Raw genomic sequence first — 13,938 nt, 5'->3', positions numbered from 1 at the left:
TTTAGCAGAACTACAAATGTTGCTAATAAAAAATGTCACAAAACCAGTGTTTAATTTCTTTTTAAAGAAAACAAGGTCAAAGCCTACTAGCAAGTCAGGCCTAAAATGTTTTGGATCACAGCTCCCATCACCCAGCAGGATTGGCCCTGCTGGGTGGGGCTGATGGGAGTTGTAGTCTCAAATATCTGAAACAAGGCACTGAGTTGCACTGACTGCCCCTGCTTCAACCTTCTTTCATGCCAGGTGTATAGGTGGGCTGGCTGTGGCTATAGTAAGTGGTGAGAGAAGCACACTTTATTTTTTACCACTGGGCTGAATCCTGGTGTTGGGGAGGGGATGGACAGCTTGCACCCTGTTAGAAAGGCACACATCTCTTCAACCCCCCCCCCCCATTTCACAGAGAGTTATCAGACATCCTGAAATATTCCAGGACGGGGTTCAGTTAAAGGTCTTTCACTTTAAGAGCCCCGCACTGGACTTTGGCTGGGGTACAACCAGGGGGCGTCACTTGGCTTCGAAAGCGCTGAGGCAGCGCTGGGAGGAGCGGCGGACAAGGACCGACGACGAGTCTATATTGCAAGGGGCTGCCTGGAAGAGACGAAACCTCCACTACTACCCGAACCACCGCCATGGAAGCCTTGTAAGCAGCTGATCGCTCCCCCCTTCCTGGAAAATGATCATCACCATCATCATCATAATCCAGCCCCTCCCATTTTAATCTCCCCACCCCCACGCCTCAACTCTGCCTGCTTTTTGCAATGCGATTCCTCGTGCAATTGGGAGGGTGGAGGGAAGAAAGGCAGCGCCATAATAAACCTAATATCCGCGCCACCGAAAGCACGCTAGAACTATAATCTCGCCTGTGAACTGAATCGCGGTCCCTCGCCCCCGCCCACCCTTTATTTGAAGGCGACAGCTGGTTGATCAAGCTTGTCGCTGAGAGTTCTTGCTACCGTAACGGACGTAATACATTGGCATCTCGGGTTAAGTTTGCCAGCTTAGAAAAACAAGCAAGTAAAACAGCCTCCCCTGGTCTTGTACCGTCAACAGAAGGGTTATCTGGAATCAAGCAGTTGGACATGTTCACGGGGATCAGCTTCATCATCCTCTTATGCAACCTTCGCCAACCTCCAGATGTCCTCCAAATGTTTTGGACCACAGCTCCCATCACTCAGCCCGGCCATTGGCCATGCTGGCTGGGGCTGATGGGAGTTGTAGAACAAAAAACTGCAGATCAGCTTGCATCCTTACTGCCTTTGATGCCAGTATCAGAGGCAGTAAGCTATATACACCAGTTGCTGAGGAACATGGGTAGCCTATGTAAGCCTATGCGGCAGGGTCTTGCTATTTATTGTTTTACTCTGTACAGCACCATGTACATTGATGGTGCTATATAAATAAATAATTAATAATAATAATAATAATAATAATAATAATAATAATAAAGGAGGGTGCTGTTGCGCGGTGTCCTCCTTGTGGGTCCCTGGTCGGCAGCTGGTTGGCCACTGTGTGGACAGAGTGCTGGACATGGTGCCTCTTATGTTCTTATGCTGTTAAAGGCAAAGGCGCGATCCCAGGGAGATAGTGAAAGAGACCGGCAATCCAGGGTTAGAGACAAGTAGGAGCGATGGAGAGAAAGGCAGGGCCTGTGTTTTTAACAGGAGTACAACAGGCAGAAATTCAAAAGGTGCAGCTTTCTCTTACACAGAGATGGCAGTGATGGAGGAAAGTGTTGCCTATTGAATTTCATGCATTTGTAAAAGGCACAAGGGACCTCACCTTGTGGGTGTGGGTGTGTGATGAGGGGTGGAGAGAAAGGATTATAGTCATCATTGGTAGAGCTGAGAATTATCCTGGGGGGAAAATGTAAAGCATTGGCATTGGTGGTACCCTGATTTTGTGACATGTCAGTCCCACTTTGGCTATAGCGTATGTGTGCTTACTTGGAAGTAAATCCCACTCAGTTCAATGTGCACAATGGGTGTGCACACAGGACTGCGAGGCAAATCACATTACTTCCCAAAGTATATCTTAAATCAAGGGTGAGGGACCTGTGGCCTTCCAGAAGTTGGACTACAACTTCACTAACCATTGACCATTGTGGCTGCGGATGATGGGAGCTGGGATTCCAGCATCCAGAAGGCCACATGTTTTCCATCCTACCTTAGATATTCTTGAACCGCTAATTATCCTAGAAAAATTACATGATATGTCCCTTGCATTTCATGGTCTTTCAGCCCCATGATTTTACCATTTCCCCTCCCTGTATCCACTCTGTGCTTAAAAATGTGTGCTGCAATAAATTGGGTAGTCTTTAAGGTGCTACAAGCCTCCTTTGTGTGTGTGTGTGCATGCACACACTGCAGCAGACTAATGATCTTTCCTCAGAAAGTGCCAATATTGTATATGTGTTCATACTGTAGAAATAGGGTGGTTCGTGTCCATGGCACTTATTAACTGGTCAGGACTTTTGCAGTGAAGGAAAAGCAAGAGCATTGATGCTTAGCTCCCCTGCCATGCGCTGTATAAGCAGTATAAATTAGGGATGTGCTCCGCTTCTAATCGGACCGGCGAATTAGAAGCGGAGCGGGGTGCTTCGCCTCCCCTTAAGGCGGAGGCGAAGAGGATTGGGGGGCCGGCGGAGCATGGCGAAGAGGATCGAGGTGAAGGCGGATCCTTCGCCTCGATCCGGAGCTCCGCTGGAAAGGTAAGTGGGGTTTACCGGGCCCTGCCGCTGTCGCTGTCGCCCATGCGGCGACAGCGGCAGGGCCCGGTAACCCCCCCCTCCTCTCCCTTACTTGCCTCCGTCCACGGTCCCTTGGCTTCTTCAATTGAGCCCGCGGTTCAACCAGGAAGTCTGGGCCGCACTTGCTGCCCAGACTTCCTGGTGGAATCGCGGGCTCAATTGAAGACGGCGACGGACCGCGGACGGAGGCAGGTAAGGCCCCCCTCCCCGTTGGTCCCTTACCGGGCTCTGCCGCCGTCGCCGCATGGGCGGCGATGGCGGCAGGGCCCGGTAACCCCCCTATGGGGGGGGGGAACTGAGCTCCGAGCGGAGCGGAGTGGGCATAGGCGGAGTGGGGGCGGGGCGGAGCGGCCAGATCCGAAAATGGCGGATCTGGAAGTGAAGCGGAGTGGGGGGTCCGTGCACACCCCTAGTATAAATAATTCTATTGCCATATAAGCAAATGTATCAGTTGATGCTGGTTGCTGAATTCAGATATTGTTGCCATAAAATTGACATTTTTGAGTGAGTGTGTGTATGTGTTGTTGTTGTGTTTTAAAAAACATAGACTTGTATATCCCTCTCAGTTTGCACATTCCCACTGTAGGCCCCAACCCCCCACTAAGGAAGCCTATTGTGCGGCGATGGTGCTCTCGGGTGCAGGTGACGCCCTTGGCTATCGCAACCAGCGCTGGGAATACTGTACCTCAGGACCTCAGATCCACCAGGAGCTCCAGGAACTGGGAGGCCTTGGCAAGGTTCGTGCAGTCCTCCCTGACTGGCCAGTCAGTGATGACACCGTGTTGCATCTGGCTACAGCTGAGGCCTTGGCAACTGGTGAGTAGCAAAAAAGGCTGGTCAGGCCTATAGGTTTGCTTCACAGGCTCTCCTTTCCTGGCTCTCCCCTGAGGCAGGGCGAATCTCCTGCTCAGGCAGCGGATCGGGAGGGATGATGGACCATGCTCCCCATGCTGCGAGGGCTGTTGTGTGCCCTGCCATCCTGTCAGTCAACCTTCCCTTATCCATGCCCTCCAGATGATTGGACTACAACTCCCATCATCCCAAGAGGGCTGAGGAAACAATGGGAGCTGTAGTCCAACCAATCTGAAGGGGGGCAGATTGGGGAGGGTTGCTGTAAGGCCTGCTTGCTGAGGCAAGGATGTGGTTTCCCAACAACTGCACCTAGCAGTCTGACTGCTAGGAAATAGTAATTTAGCGATAATAATAGCATTTGCTAATCTAGATGGATTATTAACAATGGCTGTGCTAGGGTGACCATATGAAAAGGAGGACAGGGCTCCTGTATCTTTAACAGTTGTATAGAAAAGGGGATTTCAGCAGGTGTCATTTGTCTATATGGAGAACTTGGTGAAATTCCCTCTTCATCACAGCAGTTAAAGCTGCAGGAGCAATATTAGAGTGACCAAATTTAAAAGAGGGCAGGGCACCTGCAGCTTTAACTGTTCTGACGAAGAGGGAATTTCACCAGGTTCCCCATATAGACAAATGACACCTGCTGAAATTCCCCTTTTCTATACAACTGTTAAAGATACAGGAGCCCTGTCCTCCTTTTCATGTGGTCACCCTAGGCTCCCCTCCAGTCTCCTGAAAGACCTTGAGGGGTGTTAGGGCAGTTGCAATAGGTCCCTTCCACTTTGATTATTCCTCAGTCTCGCTAAAATAGGCGGGCCATGAGCCCTTCCAGTAACAGGCAAAAATGTAAACTGAAAGCAAATATGTTCTTTATGTATTTCTTGACTGGTTCAAAATGATGCAACTTAAGGTCAGGGTTCTGTGGGTGATTTTTAAGTGTACGTAAATTATATTTATGCAAATATGTGCAGAATTGTTTGCAAAGTGGGAGATGAGCAGTGATCCTAGCATGGGAAAGAAGCACTAGTGGGTCTGTTAAGGCTGGTCTGATCATGAGGCACAGATGAAAGACCCACTTAGATGGCAAATCTGGGAGGGGGGGGCAATATTGGGATGGTAAATTCTGGACACATTATGTCCAAAACATGGCTCTTCCTGGGCCCTAATTGGGAATATGTGCTTTTGGAGGGGAAAGTGTCTTTAAGATGGCGTTGGGCACCTGGATTTTGTGCAGGCTTTCTGAGGCAATCAAAGGTCTGAGGTAGCCAGGAGTGGGAGGAACATGGTAGTAAAAGGCTTTTTGAGAGGGCAGGGCAAATTTTTTTAAAAGGAAACAATGTTTTTATTTCTGTTCCATGTACTCCTCACAGGCAAGAATGGGGAGCCACTCTTCCAGGAACTGGCCAGCCGCTATGTTGAAGCCATGAAAGACATGGAGGGGAGGAAACCTGGACCCACAAGCATTCTGGGTAATGTACCTCAGAGGACCTTTCTGCATGTTACAGCAATCCAGTTCTGTGAGAATGTAACTCTTTGGGGCTCAACTATGTTTTCAAAGTTATAAAGTAGAGACCAAAATGTGGGGTTCAGTAGCCCAGATGTACAATTTTGCAAGGGATACATTCCTACATGCATACTAGGAGTTTTTTTAAAAATTGTTTTCTTCTTTTATTTTCATCCTTTCCTCTCTCTCAATGCAAGGAAATATGGAATGGCTGCTACTTTGCTTGTTGGCATGGAGTAGAAACAAATGGTGATCTCCCTGGATGGTGGAGTTGTCCCCTGTGTCCCAACCCCTCTTCTGTGGTCTTATTACTAATAAAATTTAGCATTTTAATAGTGCTTTTGTAAAGAGTTGAAAGCACCTGTAGCCACTACACTCACACCCGCTTTACACTGACGGCCAAATTATAAGCAATACTCAGATCCATATGGTTCACTTTCAGGATAGAATAATATAATGCATTCTACCTGCGATTTCCTTTCAAGACAGTTTGAACACTTCAATGGGTTCAAAATCTGGCAGCAGGATTTTGACTGGAGACAGCAGCCTGGATCATCTCACTCCAATTTGTTGTTGTCTGTGGTGAGCCCAGAAATGAATCAGTAACCAATTGGCTAAATCGTTATCTTTATTTATTTGTTGCATTTATAACCACTCCATAGCTGAAGCTCTCTGGGCGGTTTACAAAAGTTAAAAACAGTAAACATTAAAAACAAATATACAAAAGTTAAAAACATAAGAAGCATAAAAACAACAGTAAAGCTGTGAATAGTTCCTTAAGATAAACCTTAAGAATCTCCTCCCATATGAACCTGCCTGGGCACTGTGGTCCACCTCTGAGTACCACCTACCCACAGATGTATGATGAAAAGGTACAACAACAGGGCCTCTTCTGTTGTGGCACCAAAAATGTAGAACATCTTCCTGATGGAGGTGTACCCAGACCCACTGCTGCTTGCCTTCTGGTGGACTGCACTGATGGCTTTATTCCTGGGGATGTGGAACCTGTGGCCTTTCAGATATTGCTAGACTACAACAGCCAGCATCCCTAGTGATGCTGGCTAAGGAAGATGGACGTTCTGGAGGGCCACATGCTCCCCCCCGTTATATTTCAACAGACTTTAAAAGATGTGCACTGAAACAAGATCAGTGGTGTGGTTTTTTACTTTCCTGGGAAGATGTGGCTTCTCCCTTGTAAGGGTTTTTAAAGCAGAGGCTCAGTGGCCACCTATAGCGATGCCGCTTTTGTCGTATTGCAGTATCCTTTATTTTTGTTGTGTTGTAACCAGTGTAACAATACAATTTAGTTCAGTTCGCTTATCAGAGATGCTGTAACAATTTATTTCCTGTATCAGCAGGGGTTGGACTAAGGACCTTTGAAAATAACTCGTGTTGCTTTCAGTTTCATTTGAATTGATGTTGAATTGTGGTTTTTGATTTATTGTGATTTTTATTGATTTTGATAGACGCTTCAACAGCCTTGTAAAAGCTTAGAGAATTTTTAAAAATCAATAATACTGTGTCCCCAGGGGGAAAGCAAGCTGGGTATTTATTGGGGAAATCACTGGAGAGGAAAAGAAAAGGGAAAAGAATTATCTTTGGGTGAAAGCCAATTTTTAGCAGAAAAAAAATACTGAAGCTGAATTTTCTTCCTGCCCACGTGAGTTTTCTGTCTTAGTTTGCAGCCTCTGGCAGCTTCATTTTGTAAAAGAAATAAAACTTCAGGGACAAACAAGATGCAGCTGAAGTTCTACAGCTGTAGTTTGGCCCTTGGGCAACTCAACATCTCTTTTCCCCCCTGCCACCTGCAGGAACATCTCAGTTGCGTCCCGGGGAGCCAGGTGGATATCGCATTCCCTTCAACCCCAGTGCAACAGGCTGTGGGGCAGCCATGAGGTCCATGTGCATTGGGCTTAGGTAACGTGGTGTGCAATGTGGGTCAAGAAAGGGCAAAGCAGGGGTGGCCAAAAGGGCTGAAGGCCCAGATCAAGTTACTCCATCTTGATCCCAGGGCCAATCTCTTTCCCAGGTATCCTCGTCCCTCGGAACTCAACGCCTTGGTCCAAGTCAGCATAGAAAGTGGAAGGATGACGCATCACCACCCAACAGGTAAAGGGGAAATTGGGGCAGTAGCCCCACTATGGGACATTTTCCAAGGCTGGAGGGATGATGTTGAGATGATATGTATGTGTTTCCAGGGGTCTGTCTATACACAAGGAAAACCCTGGTGTGTGTGTGTGACGGCGCTGTATTGATTAAACGATGCAGCAGCCACTGCGCAACCACCCTGGGGTTTTCCCATGAAGCTGGGAAGAAAAAACGTCGGGGACTTTCTGTGTCGTTACCCCACAATTGATTATATTGTATATGTCTGGTAAGTAGAGAATGTTAGAAATGAGTGGGCGTGGTTTATGATGTAATAGGTAAGGTGGGGAAAGAGGAGTATATAAGGAGAGTGTTGGGAGTTTGTGAGACAGTGTGTTTTAGGGTTTGTCTTCTTGTGGTTTTTATTTGTTAAGGAAGAAGAGTTTAGATTCTAGGGACTTAGGATTGGTGTAAAGAGAGAGAGGTGATTAGTTTGTGGAGAATTTATTATTATTATTATTATTATTATTATTTATTTATATAGCACCATCGATGTACATGGTGCTGTACAGATAACACAGTAAATAGCAAGACCCTGCCGCATAGGCTTACAATCTAATAAAGTTGTAGTAAACAATAAGAAGGGAAAGAGAATGCAAACAGGCACAGGGAAGTGTAAACAGGCACCGGGAAGGGTGAAGCTAACAGTATAGAGTCAGAACAAACTCAAAGTTTAAAAGCTATAGGGAAAAGAAAAGTTTTTAGCTGTGTTTTAAAAGCTGTGATTGAGTTGGTAGTTCTCAGGTGTTCTGGAAGAGCATTCCAGGCATGAGGGGCAGCAGAGGAAAATGGACGAAGCCGAGCAAGGGAAGTAGAGACCCTTGGGCAGGCAAGAAGCATGGCATCAGAGGAGCGAAGAGCACGAGCGGGGCAATAGTGTGAGATGATTTAGATTAGTCAGGATTGAAAGTATTATATTTTTATTTATATTAAAGCTTTTAAATAACAATAAACGTATTATTATTATTTTGTTAGCTACCAAATACCACGTGTCGGCTTGGCATTATTTACCTGCCTTGCAGTTGTTAAACAGCCACCCCAGATTAAACCCCCAGTATACTGTAGTTAGAGCAGATCCTGTATTAAACCTGTTTCCCTCATAGCTAGGGGTAGGGTTTTAATTAACCCTCCCTCAGGTTTTCAAGTGGTGGTGCTTGGCCTGAGAAGGGTTATGTGGGCCTAGTGTAAGGGTTTGTTACGTCGCACTTCCCCTGAGTTTGTTCTCCGGAACGGGGCAAGAACGCTGCTTCCGCCATCAATCCTTGCTCCCGAGTTATGGTGGAGGCATGGCCGGGCAAATGGTGATCCCTGATTGGTTGCTGTCTGCCTGGGAAGAGGGCGGGTCCAGTCACTGGAAACCCCGCAGTTTTGCTGCAGTGTCGGCATTAGCTGCCACCACCCCGGAGCAGCAAATCACGGGGTTTTGCTTATTGTGGTGGCAGCATGCTGCCGTATAAGACATCCCCCAGGACAGGAAAAATTTCTCTGTGTGTTTGTTGTAGTCACCACTGATGGCCTTTGGTTTAGCGTCTGCCCATGTAGCAGAATCAGATAGAAAAATCCAGAGACAGTAGAATGGACTGTACCACTTCATGCTACAGGTGGTGGATCCTACTTTTGAATGCTCCCTTGTGTTAAAAACGCCCTGCAATTAAAAAACTAGTACAGCAGGCAAAAGATCTAGGCTAGAACCTTTCTCCCTGGTGCGTTAGTTTTTTCTATGGGGGGGCAATTTCTTTCATAGGGCAGCATTCGGAAGTGGCATCTGCCTGCCTGCATTCTGCAGCAGACGTAGATTGAGCAGGTCTGAAGGCACGTGTGTCATTTCAACCGTGGGCATCAGGGGTTTTTTTTACTTGTAATTCGGCTCCCCTGTTTACATAGATACATACTCACAAGTCGAATGTGAACTCAGCCACAGGCCTTGACCCGCTCCCTGCCATTGCTTGGGCTTTTAAAAATTAAAGTAGCATAACGTATGTATGTTTACATGTATGTGCATTTCTAATGTATATTCCTCACCTTGTGTAACTATTGGCGAACATTACTAAAACTGTTGCCAAACTGATTTGGGAACTGGGGAAAGGTAGGGTTGGTATGCTGGCAATGTCACAGAGGCTGTGCCAGAAGTGAGGAACCTCAGGCCCGAGAGCCAAAGGTGGCCATTCCAGATTTCGAATCACACCCCTTTCCCCAACCAACAACTACTGAACGTTTTGGGCAGTTTCTTTCCCTGTTCCGAGAGGTTAAAATAACTCTCCTAAGGCTTAGATACTGGCAGGATGATCTTTAGGGGCACGATCCTATTGGGATGCCTGTCACCTCTGACGTCAGAGCTAACGGGCATCCTATGCAGAGCGCGGACCTTCCATGCTTCACCCGCTCTGCAGTTTTGCTAGACGGGCTCCCCACCCCCATCTAGCTGGGGCTCTGTGTTGCGGAAAGGAAGGAAGGAGGCTGGGGAGGCCAAAGGACCCTTCATAAGCTGGCCTCCCCAGTCCCTCCTCTTTGCATTGGCTGCAAGGGGGAGGCAGAGGGGATCTCGGATTCCTGTGTCCGAGGTCGGAGCACTGTCTCTGACCTCAGATCCAGGAATCCAAACTATCCTATGCCCTCGCCAACCCCCAGACACTGCCTAGGGGCCACAGGACTGCTCTCTCTAGGTATAATACATTTGTATCTTTTTGTACTTTTGATAACACCCCCTTTGCCTTCAGTCCTGCCCACCACTGGCTGTAGCCCCCCGAGAGGTTCTCTAAACCTGAATCCAGCCCCTGGAGCTGAAAGAGTTTCCCTGTTCCTGTATTGTGCAGTAGGCACCTCCACAGCCAGCTTCCTCCTGGTTCACATTGAACGACATTTAAAACAGAAAAAATCCTCATGGATCCATTTTCCTCCAGAGCTTTTCCCAGGGACGAAAAAGGTACACATGAGAGACAGTAATTTTCAAACAGCTTCCGTTCAGATCCATAACACCTCTTGGTTCCTGGGAAGCCGGTTTATAGTTCAACCTAATCTACTTTGCAGGGTTGCTGTGAGGATATAATGGGATAAACCTAGAAGGTTGCTGATCCCCCCTTCTGTTGTAGGGTATCTGGGAGCACTGGCTTCTGCCCTCTTCACAGCATACGCCGTGCAGGGCCTCCCCCTTGAGCGCTGGGGCTCAGGATTGCTCAAGACCCTCCCCCTTGCCTTGGAGTACGTTCGGGATGCTGGTGCTGATAGTGACTCCAATTTGGAGGCCTGGGCCTATTTCCAAAAGAAATGGGAGTGGTAAGTACTTTGGGTCGGAGAAAAGGGACTTGTGGGAGTAGAGAGAGCAGAATAAAAACACTAGATTATAGTTCTAAGTCTGTAAGTATGGCCTTTTCTAGATATTTTTCTTCTTTACTGATTTCCAGTGCATTTTCTTCACCAAAAGGTATAGAAACTTGCTGATTAAAATAAATAGCCGAGGTGCCCAGCATGAGTCTATGGAGAATTGTGTATCTCCCTGCTTAGCCATTAACCTCTCTGGGTGACTTTGAGTTAGCCGCTCTTTCTTTCTGAGCTTAACCTACTCACAGAAGTGTTCTGAAGATAAAATGGTATGTGTTGTGTAATAATGTATTCTGTCCTGAGCATCGTGAGGAAAAGGTTTACATTTCCTTGCCAAAAGTTATATTCTAATAATTTATATTATTCTAACAATATGTTAGAATAATTCAAATCCCCTTTGCTCCATAGGTTATATATACTCCCACTTTTATGAAAACAATAAAATTAGAAGGATTTTTAACAAACAGGGTTTAAAGGGTTAGACTTTGGCTAGTTAACAACTCAAAGTGAGTACCTTAAAACAGAACTTAAGATGCAGTTTGTTCATTTAAATCAAAACTGCAAAACTCAAAATTGAACTCAGAAAAAACAAATTGCTCAGCTGGGTAGCAGAAAAAATCTTTTATCTCAGCTCTGATGAAGTATATCAGGTAAATCTGAACTGTAAAATAAGATTAAAGGTTTTTAGGAAAGTTGCGTCATGGTGAAGAAATAGTACATTTCCTCATCATGATGTACTAAATGTACCATTTGTTCAGTACATCTTTATCTTGCCTTCCAAGGACTTCAGGGCTATATATATGATCCTCCACCCCCTCCATTTTGTCTTCACAACAATCCTGTAAGGTAGATCAGGACAAGAGAGCATAATTGGCCCAAGGTCACCCAGTGAGCTTCCTGGCTGACGGGGCATGTAAACCTGGCTTAAGCACATTCTAATCTGACACTATAACCAGTATGCAACACTGCCTGTCAATGAGGTCTTGAAGACTTTCTAGGTTTTTCAATTCAGGTCTCATTCTTTCTCTGTCTCCTCCTCTGCCCCTCATGTTCTGCATTTAGGTACCTCTCAGAGCGGGGCGTCGCTGACGGCCAAGGCCCTGCGCAGTTTCCTCCAGACTATAATCCATCTGAGCGTGATGGCATCTACAAAACCTTCAGCCTGGATGGATGGGCCGGGCGGAGCGGTCACGACGCCCCCATGATTGCCTACGATGCTCTGCTGGGTGCAGGGGACAGCTGGGAGGAGCTGTGTGGGCGTGCCGTGTTCCATGGGGGTAAGTCAGGAGGCAAATGTTTCATCCCCCCCCCCGTAAAGTGCTCCACCCCAGAGCTGGCTGCATCTGACTTGTTTCCTGTGTGTGTCTTCCGCCTCCCCCACAGGGGACAGTGACTCTACAGGGGTGATTGCCGCGTGCTGCTGGGGCCTGACTCACGGATTCAGAGGAGTCCCGGAAGGAAACCACATGGAGCTTGAGTACCGGGGTAGGATGGTGTCTGCTGCTGATGCACTCTATCATCTTGCTTGGGGTCAGAGCTAGAACCCCAGACTTGCATCTCAGACATCTAGGGGGCAGGGGATGATTTGTAACAGTGCCAAAACTGCTCTTTGCAGAATAAACTGGAGCTATGTTTGCGATCTCGCCTTTCTCTCATGGGTTGCAGGAAGGAAATCCCAGGTGCTAGATTTTAAAGACCTTCTAGGGAGACATCTCCTGTTTCCTAGGAGGCCTTTCCCCTAATTCCAAAGGTGTGGAGGAATGTTGTGATTAATGAATGGTGTGTGAAATGTACTCTGCACATGCCCAGAGGCACGCTCTCTTTTTATTATTGCTTCACATAATTCCATGGCTTAGCTCTGTCATTGGGGCCCAAAAATAGTTTCTGGGACTAAATCCCCCAACCATTTTATAGAACCCTTTCAGTCGTAGCTCTCACCTGCTGCAATCCCATATGGCCAAATCCCATTCCTCTCCCAAAGAACCCAGGAGTTCTGGACACACAAAGAAGCCCAGCCAAGATGTTTAATTTGGCACCAAGGCAGTGTTTTAGGGTAACCAAGCTGGGATATGGGGAATGGAGGCAGAGAGAGAGAGAGAGAGAAAGGTACTTGTAACAACCCCTGGGCTGGGATGGCAAATTCATGCAGAAATACGAAGAGCTACCCGTCCAAATGTTTGATTAGAAGGCATGTCTGGCCCCGGAGGGTGATGGGATTGCCTCTTATGTTAGGTTGTCATGATTCTTTTCAATAGGGGATTGTGGGAAAGTTTCAAACACCAGAGGGTTCTGGGAACAGCCCCTGTCAGGTCAATGTGAATGCAGGTCTGCAGCAACAGGGCGTGGTGGGATTGGCCACAGCTGCCGCATAGGATGATGGGAAACTAACTGCTGTGTTAGGGAGTAGTGGGGTTGGGCACAATCCTCTAGCAGCAACAACTGGTGGTAGAACATTGTGTAAGAAAAGAATGCTGAGGTTGTCAGGGTGAAATTGGCATTGGGTCAAAATGAGAAGGCCTCTACGGGAGCAAAGCATGATGTGGGGGGAGGTTGCAGGCGCAGCAATGTGCATCGTCGATGGAAGAGCATGATGAGAAGTTTGTAATGAAACTGGAGCATGCTGGGATTGTCCAAAGCCATTCAGGCCTGAGTCCCTGGTGGCAGACCATGATTCTGTTTGTCCCCATAGAATGACGGGAGGGCAGCAGGTACGTCAGCATGTCCTTAAGCAGCAGAGCACGGTGGGAAGCGTTTGGCAAGATGCCAGAGATGTTAGGAAATCCACAGCCAGGCTGACGAGAATTATTAGAAGTGGAGCATGATGGGGAGGCATCAGTAGCATCGCTCTTAGTGGTAGCAAGACTGCTGTCTTAACAGAGTGCTCAAGGTCTCACTGGAGTCTGCGCGAGGTACAAGAGGTTGTTGGAAGTGGCACCTAGGACCCCACGAGAACTGATGTGGGTACTATAGACACCCCCCGGCAGGTCGTTCAGTACCCCTGTGCTCTGGTGGGAAAGAGGGGAAAAAAGAAAAGCTGTATCAGAGAAGGTCAAAGGCTGTAATTCCACAAATCTCTCCTTCCGTCATCCCAGCCCCCGCCATCTCTTACTTATAAAGCAGCCCCTTCATCCTATCATTTAAGTCCTTCAGCTTAAGAACATAAAGAGCCTTAATGTCCATCTAGCCTAGTATTCTGTTTCCAACAGGGGCCAGACACATGTTCATAAGCAGAAACTCTCAAGCGCAGGGTATGAAGACAACACCCGCCACCCTGTTATATATATATCCCCAGTATCTGGTGTTCAGAGGTGCATTACTAATAATTGATGCTCTAATCCAGGGTTGGTGGAAACCGTGGCCCTTCAGAAGTTAT

General features: G+C 47.3%; 1 protein-coding gene across 1 annotated transcript; it reads left to right on the top strand.

Moving 5' to 3' along the window:
• The first annotated feature begins 522 nt into the window (after positions 1-522).
• On the top strand, positions 523-12,191 carry LOC134406238 (ADP-ribosylhydrolase ARH1-like). Its single transcript, XM_063137563.1, has 8 exons — positions 523-640; positions 3,333-3,562; positions 4,969-5,067; positions 6,914-7,019; positions 7,132-7,211; positions 10,337-10,520; positions 11,628-11,842; positions 11,949-12,191. The coding sequence occupies exons 1-8, from the start codon at positions 630-632 to the stop codon at positions 12,104-12,106; spliced, it is 1,083 nt and encodes a 360-aa protein (XP_062993633.1). The 5' UTR covers positions 523-629; the 3' UTR covers positions 12,107-12,191.
• Positions 12,192-13,938: the final 1,747 nt, after the last annotated feature.

This window comes from Elgaria multicarinata, chromosome 11, assembly GCF_023053635.1.
Source record: "Elgaria multicarinata webbii isolate HBS135686 ecotype San Diego chromosome 11, rElgMul1.1.pri, whole genome shotgun sequence".
Lineage (NCBI taxonomy): Eukaryota > Metazoa > Chordata > Lepidosauria > Squamata > Anguidae > Elgaria > Elgaria multicarinata.
This window is presented reverse-complemented; position numbering and strand designations above follow the sequence as displayed.

Excerpts from the sequence above, each read along its gene's own strand:
- LOC134406238 (XM_063137563.1), top strand. Across the intron at positions 10,521-11,627 it reads TTCCAAAAGAAATGGGAGTG|GTACCTCTCAGAGCGGGGCG; the intron begins GTAAGTACTTTG and ends TTCTGCATTTAG. Across the intron at positions 11,843-11,948 it reads GCGTGCCGTGTTCCATGGGG|GGGACAGTGACTCTACAGGG; the intron begins GTAAGTCAGGAG and ends CCTCCCCCACAG.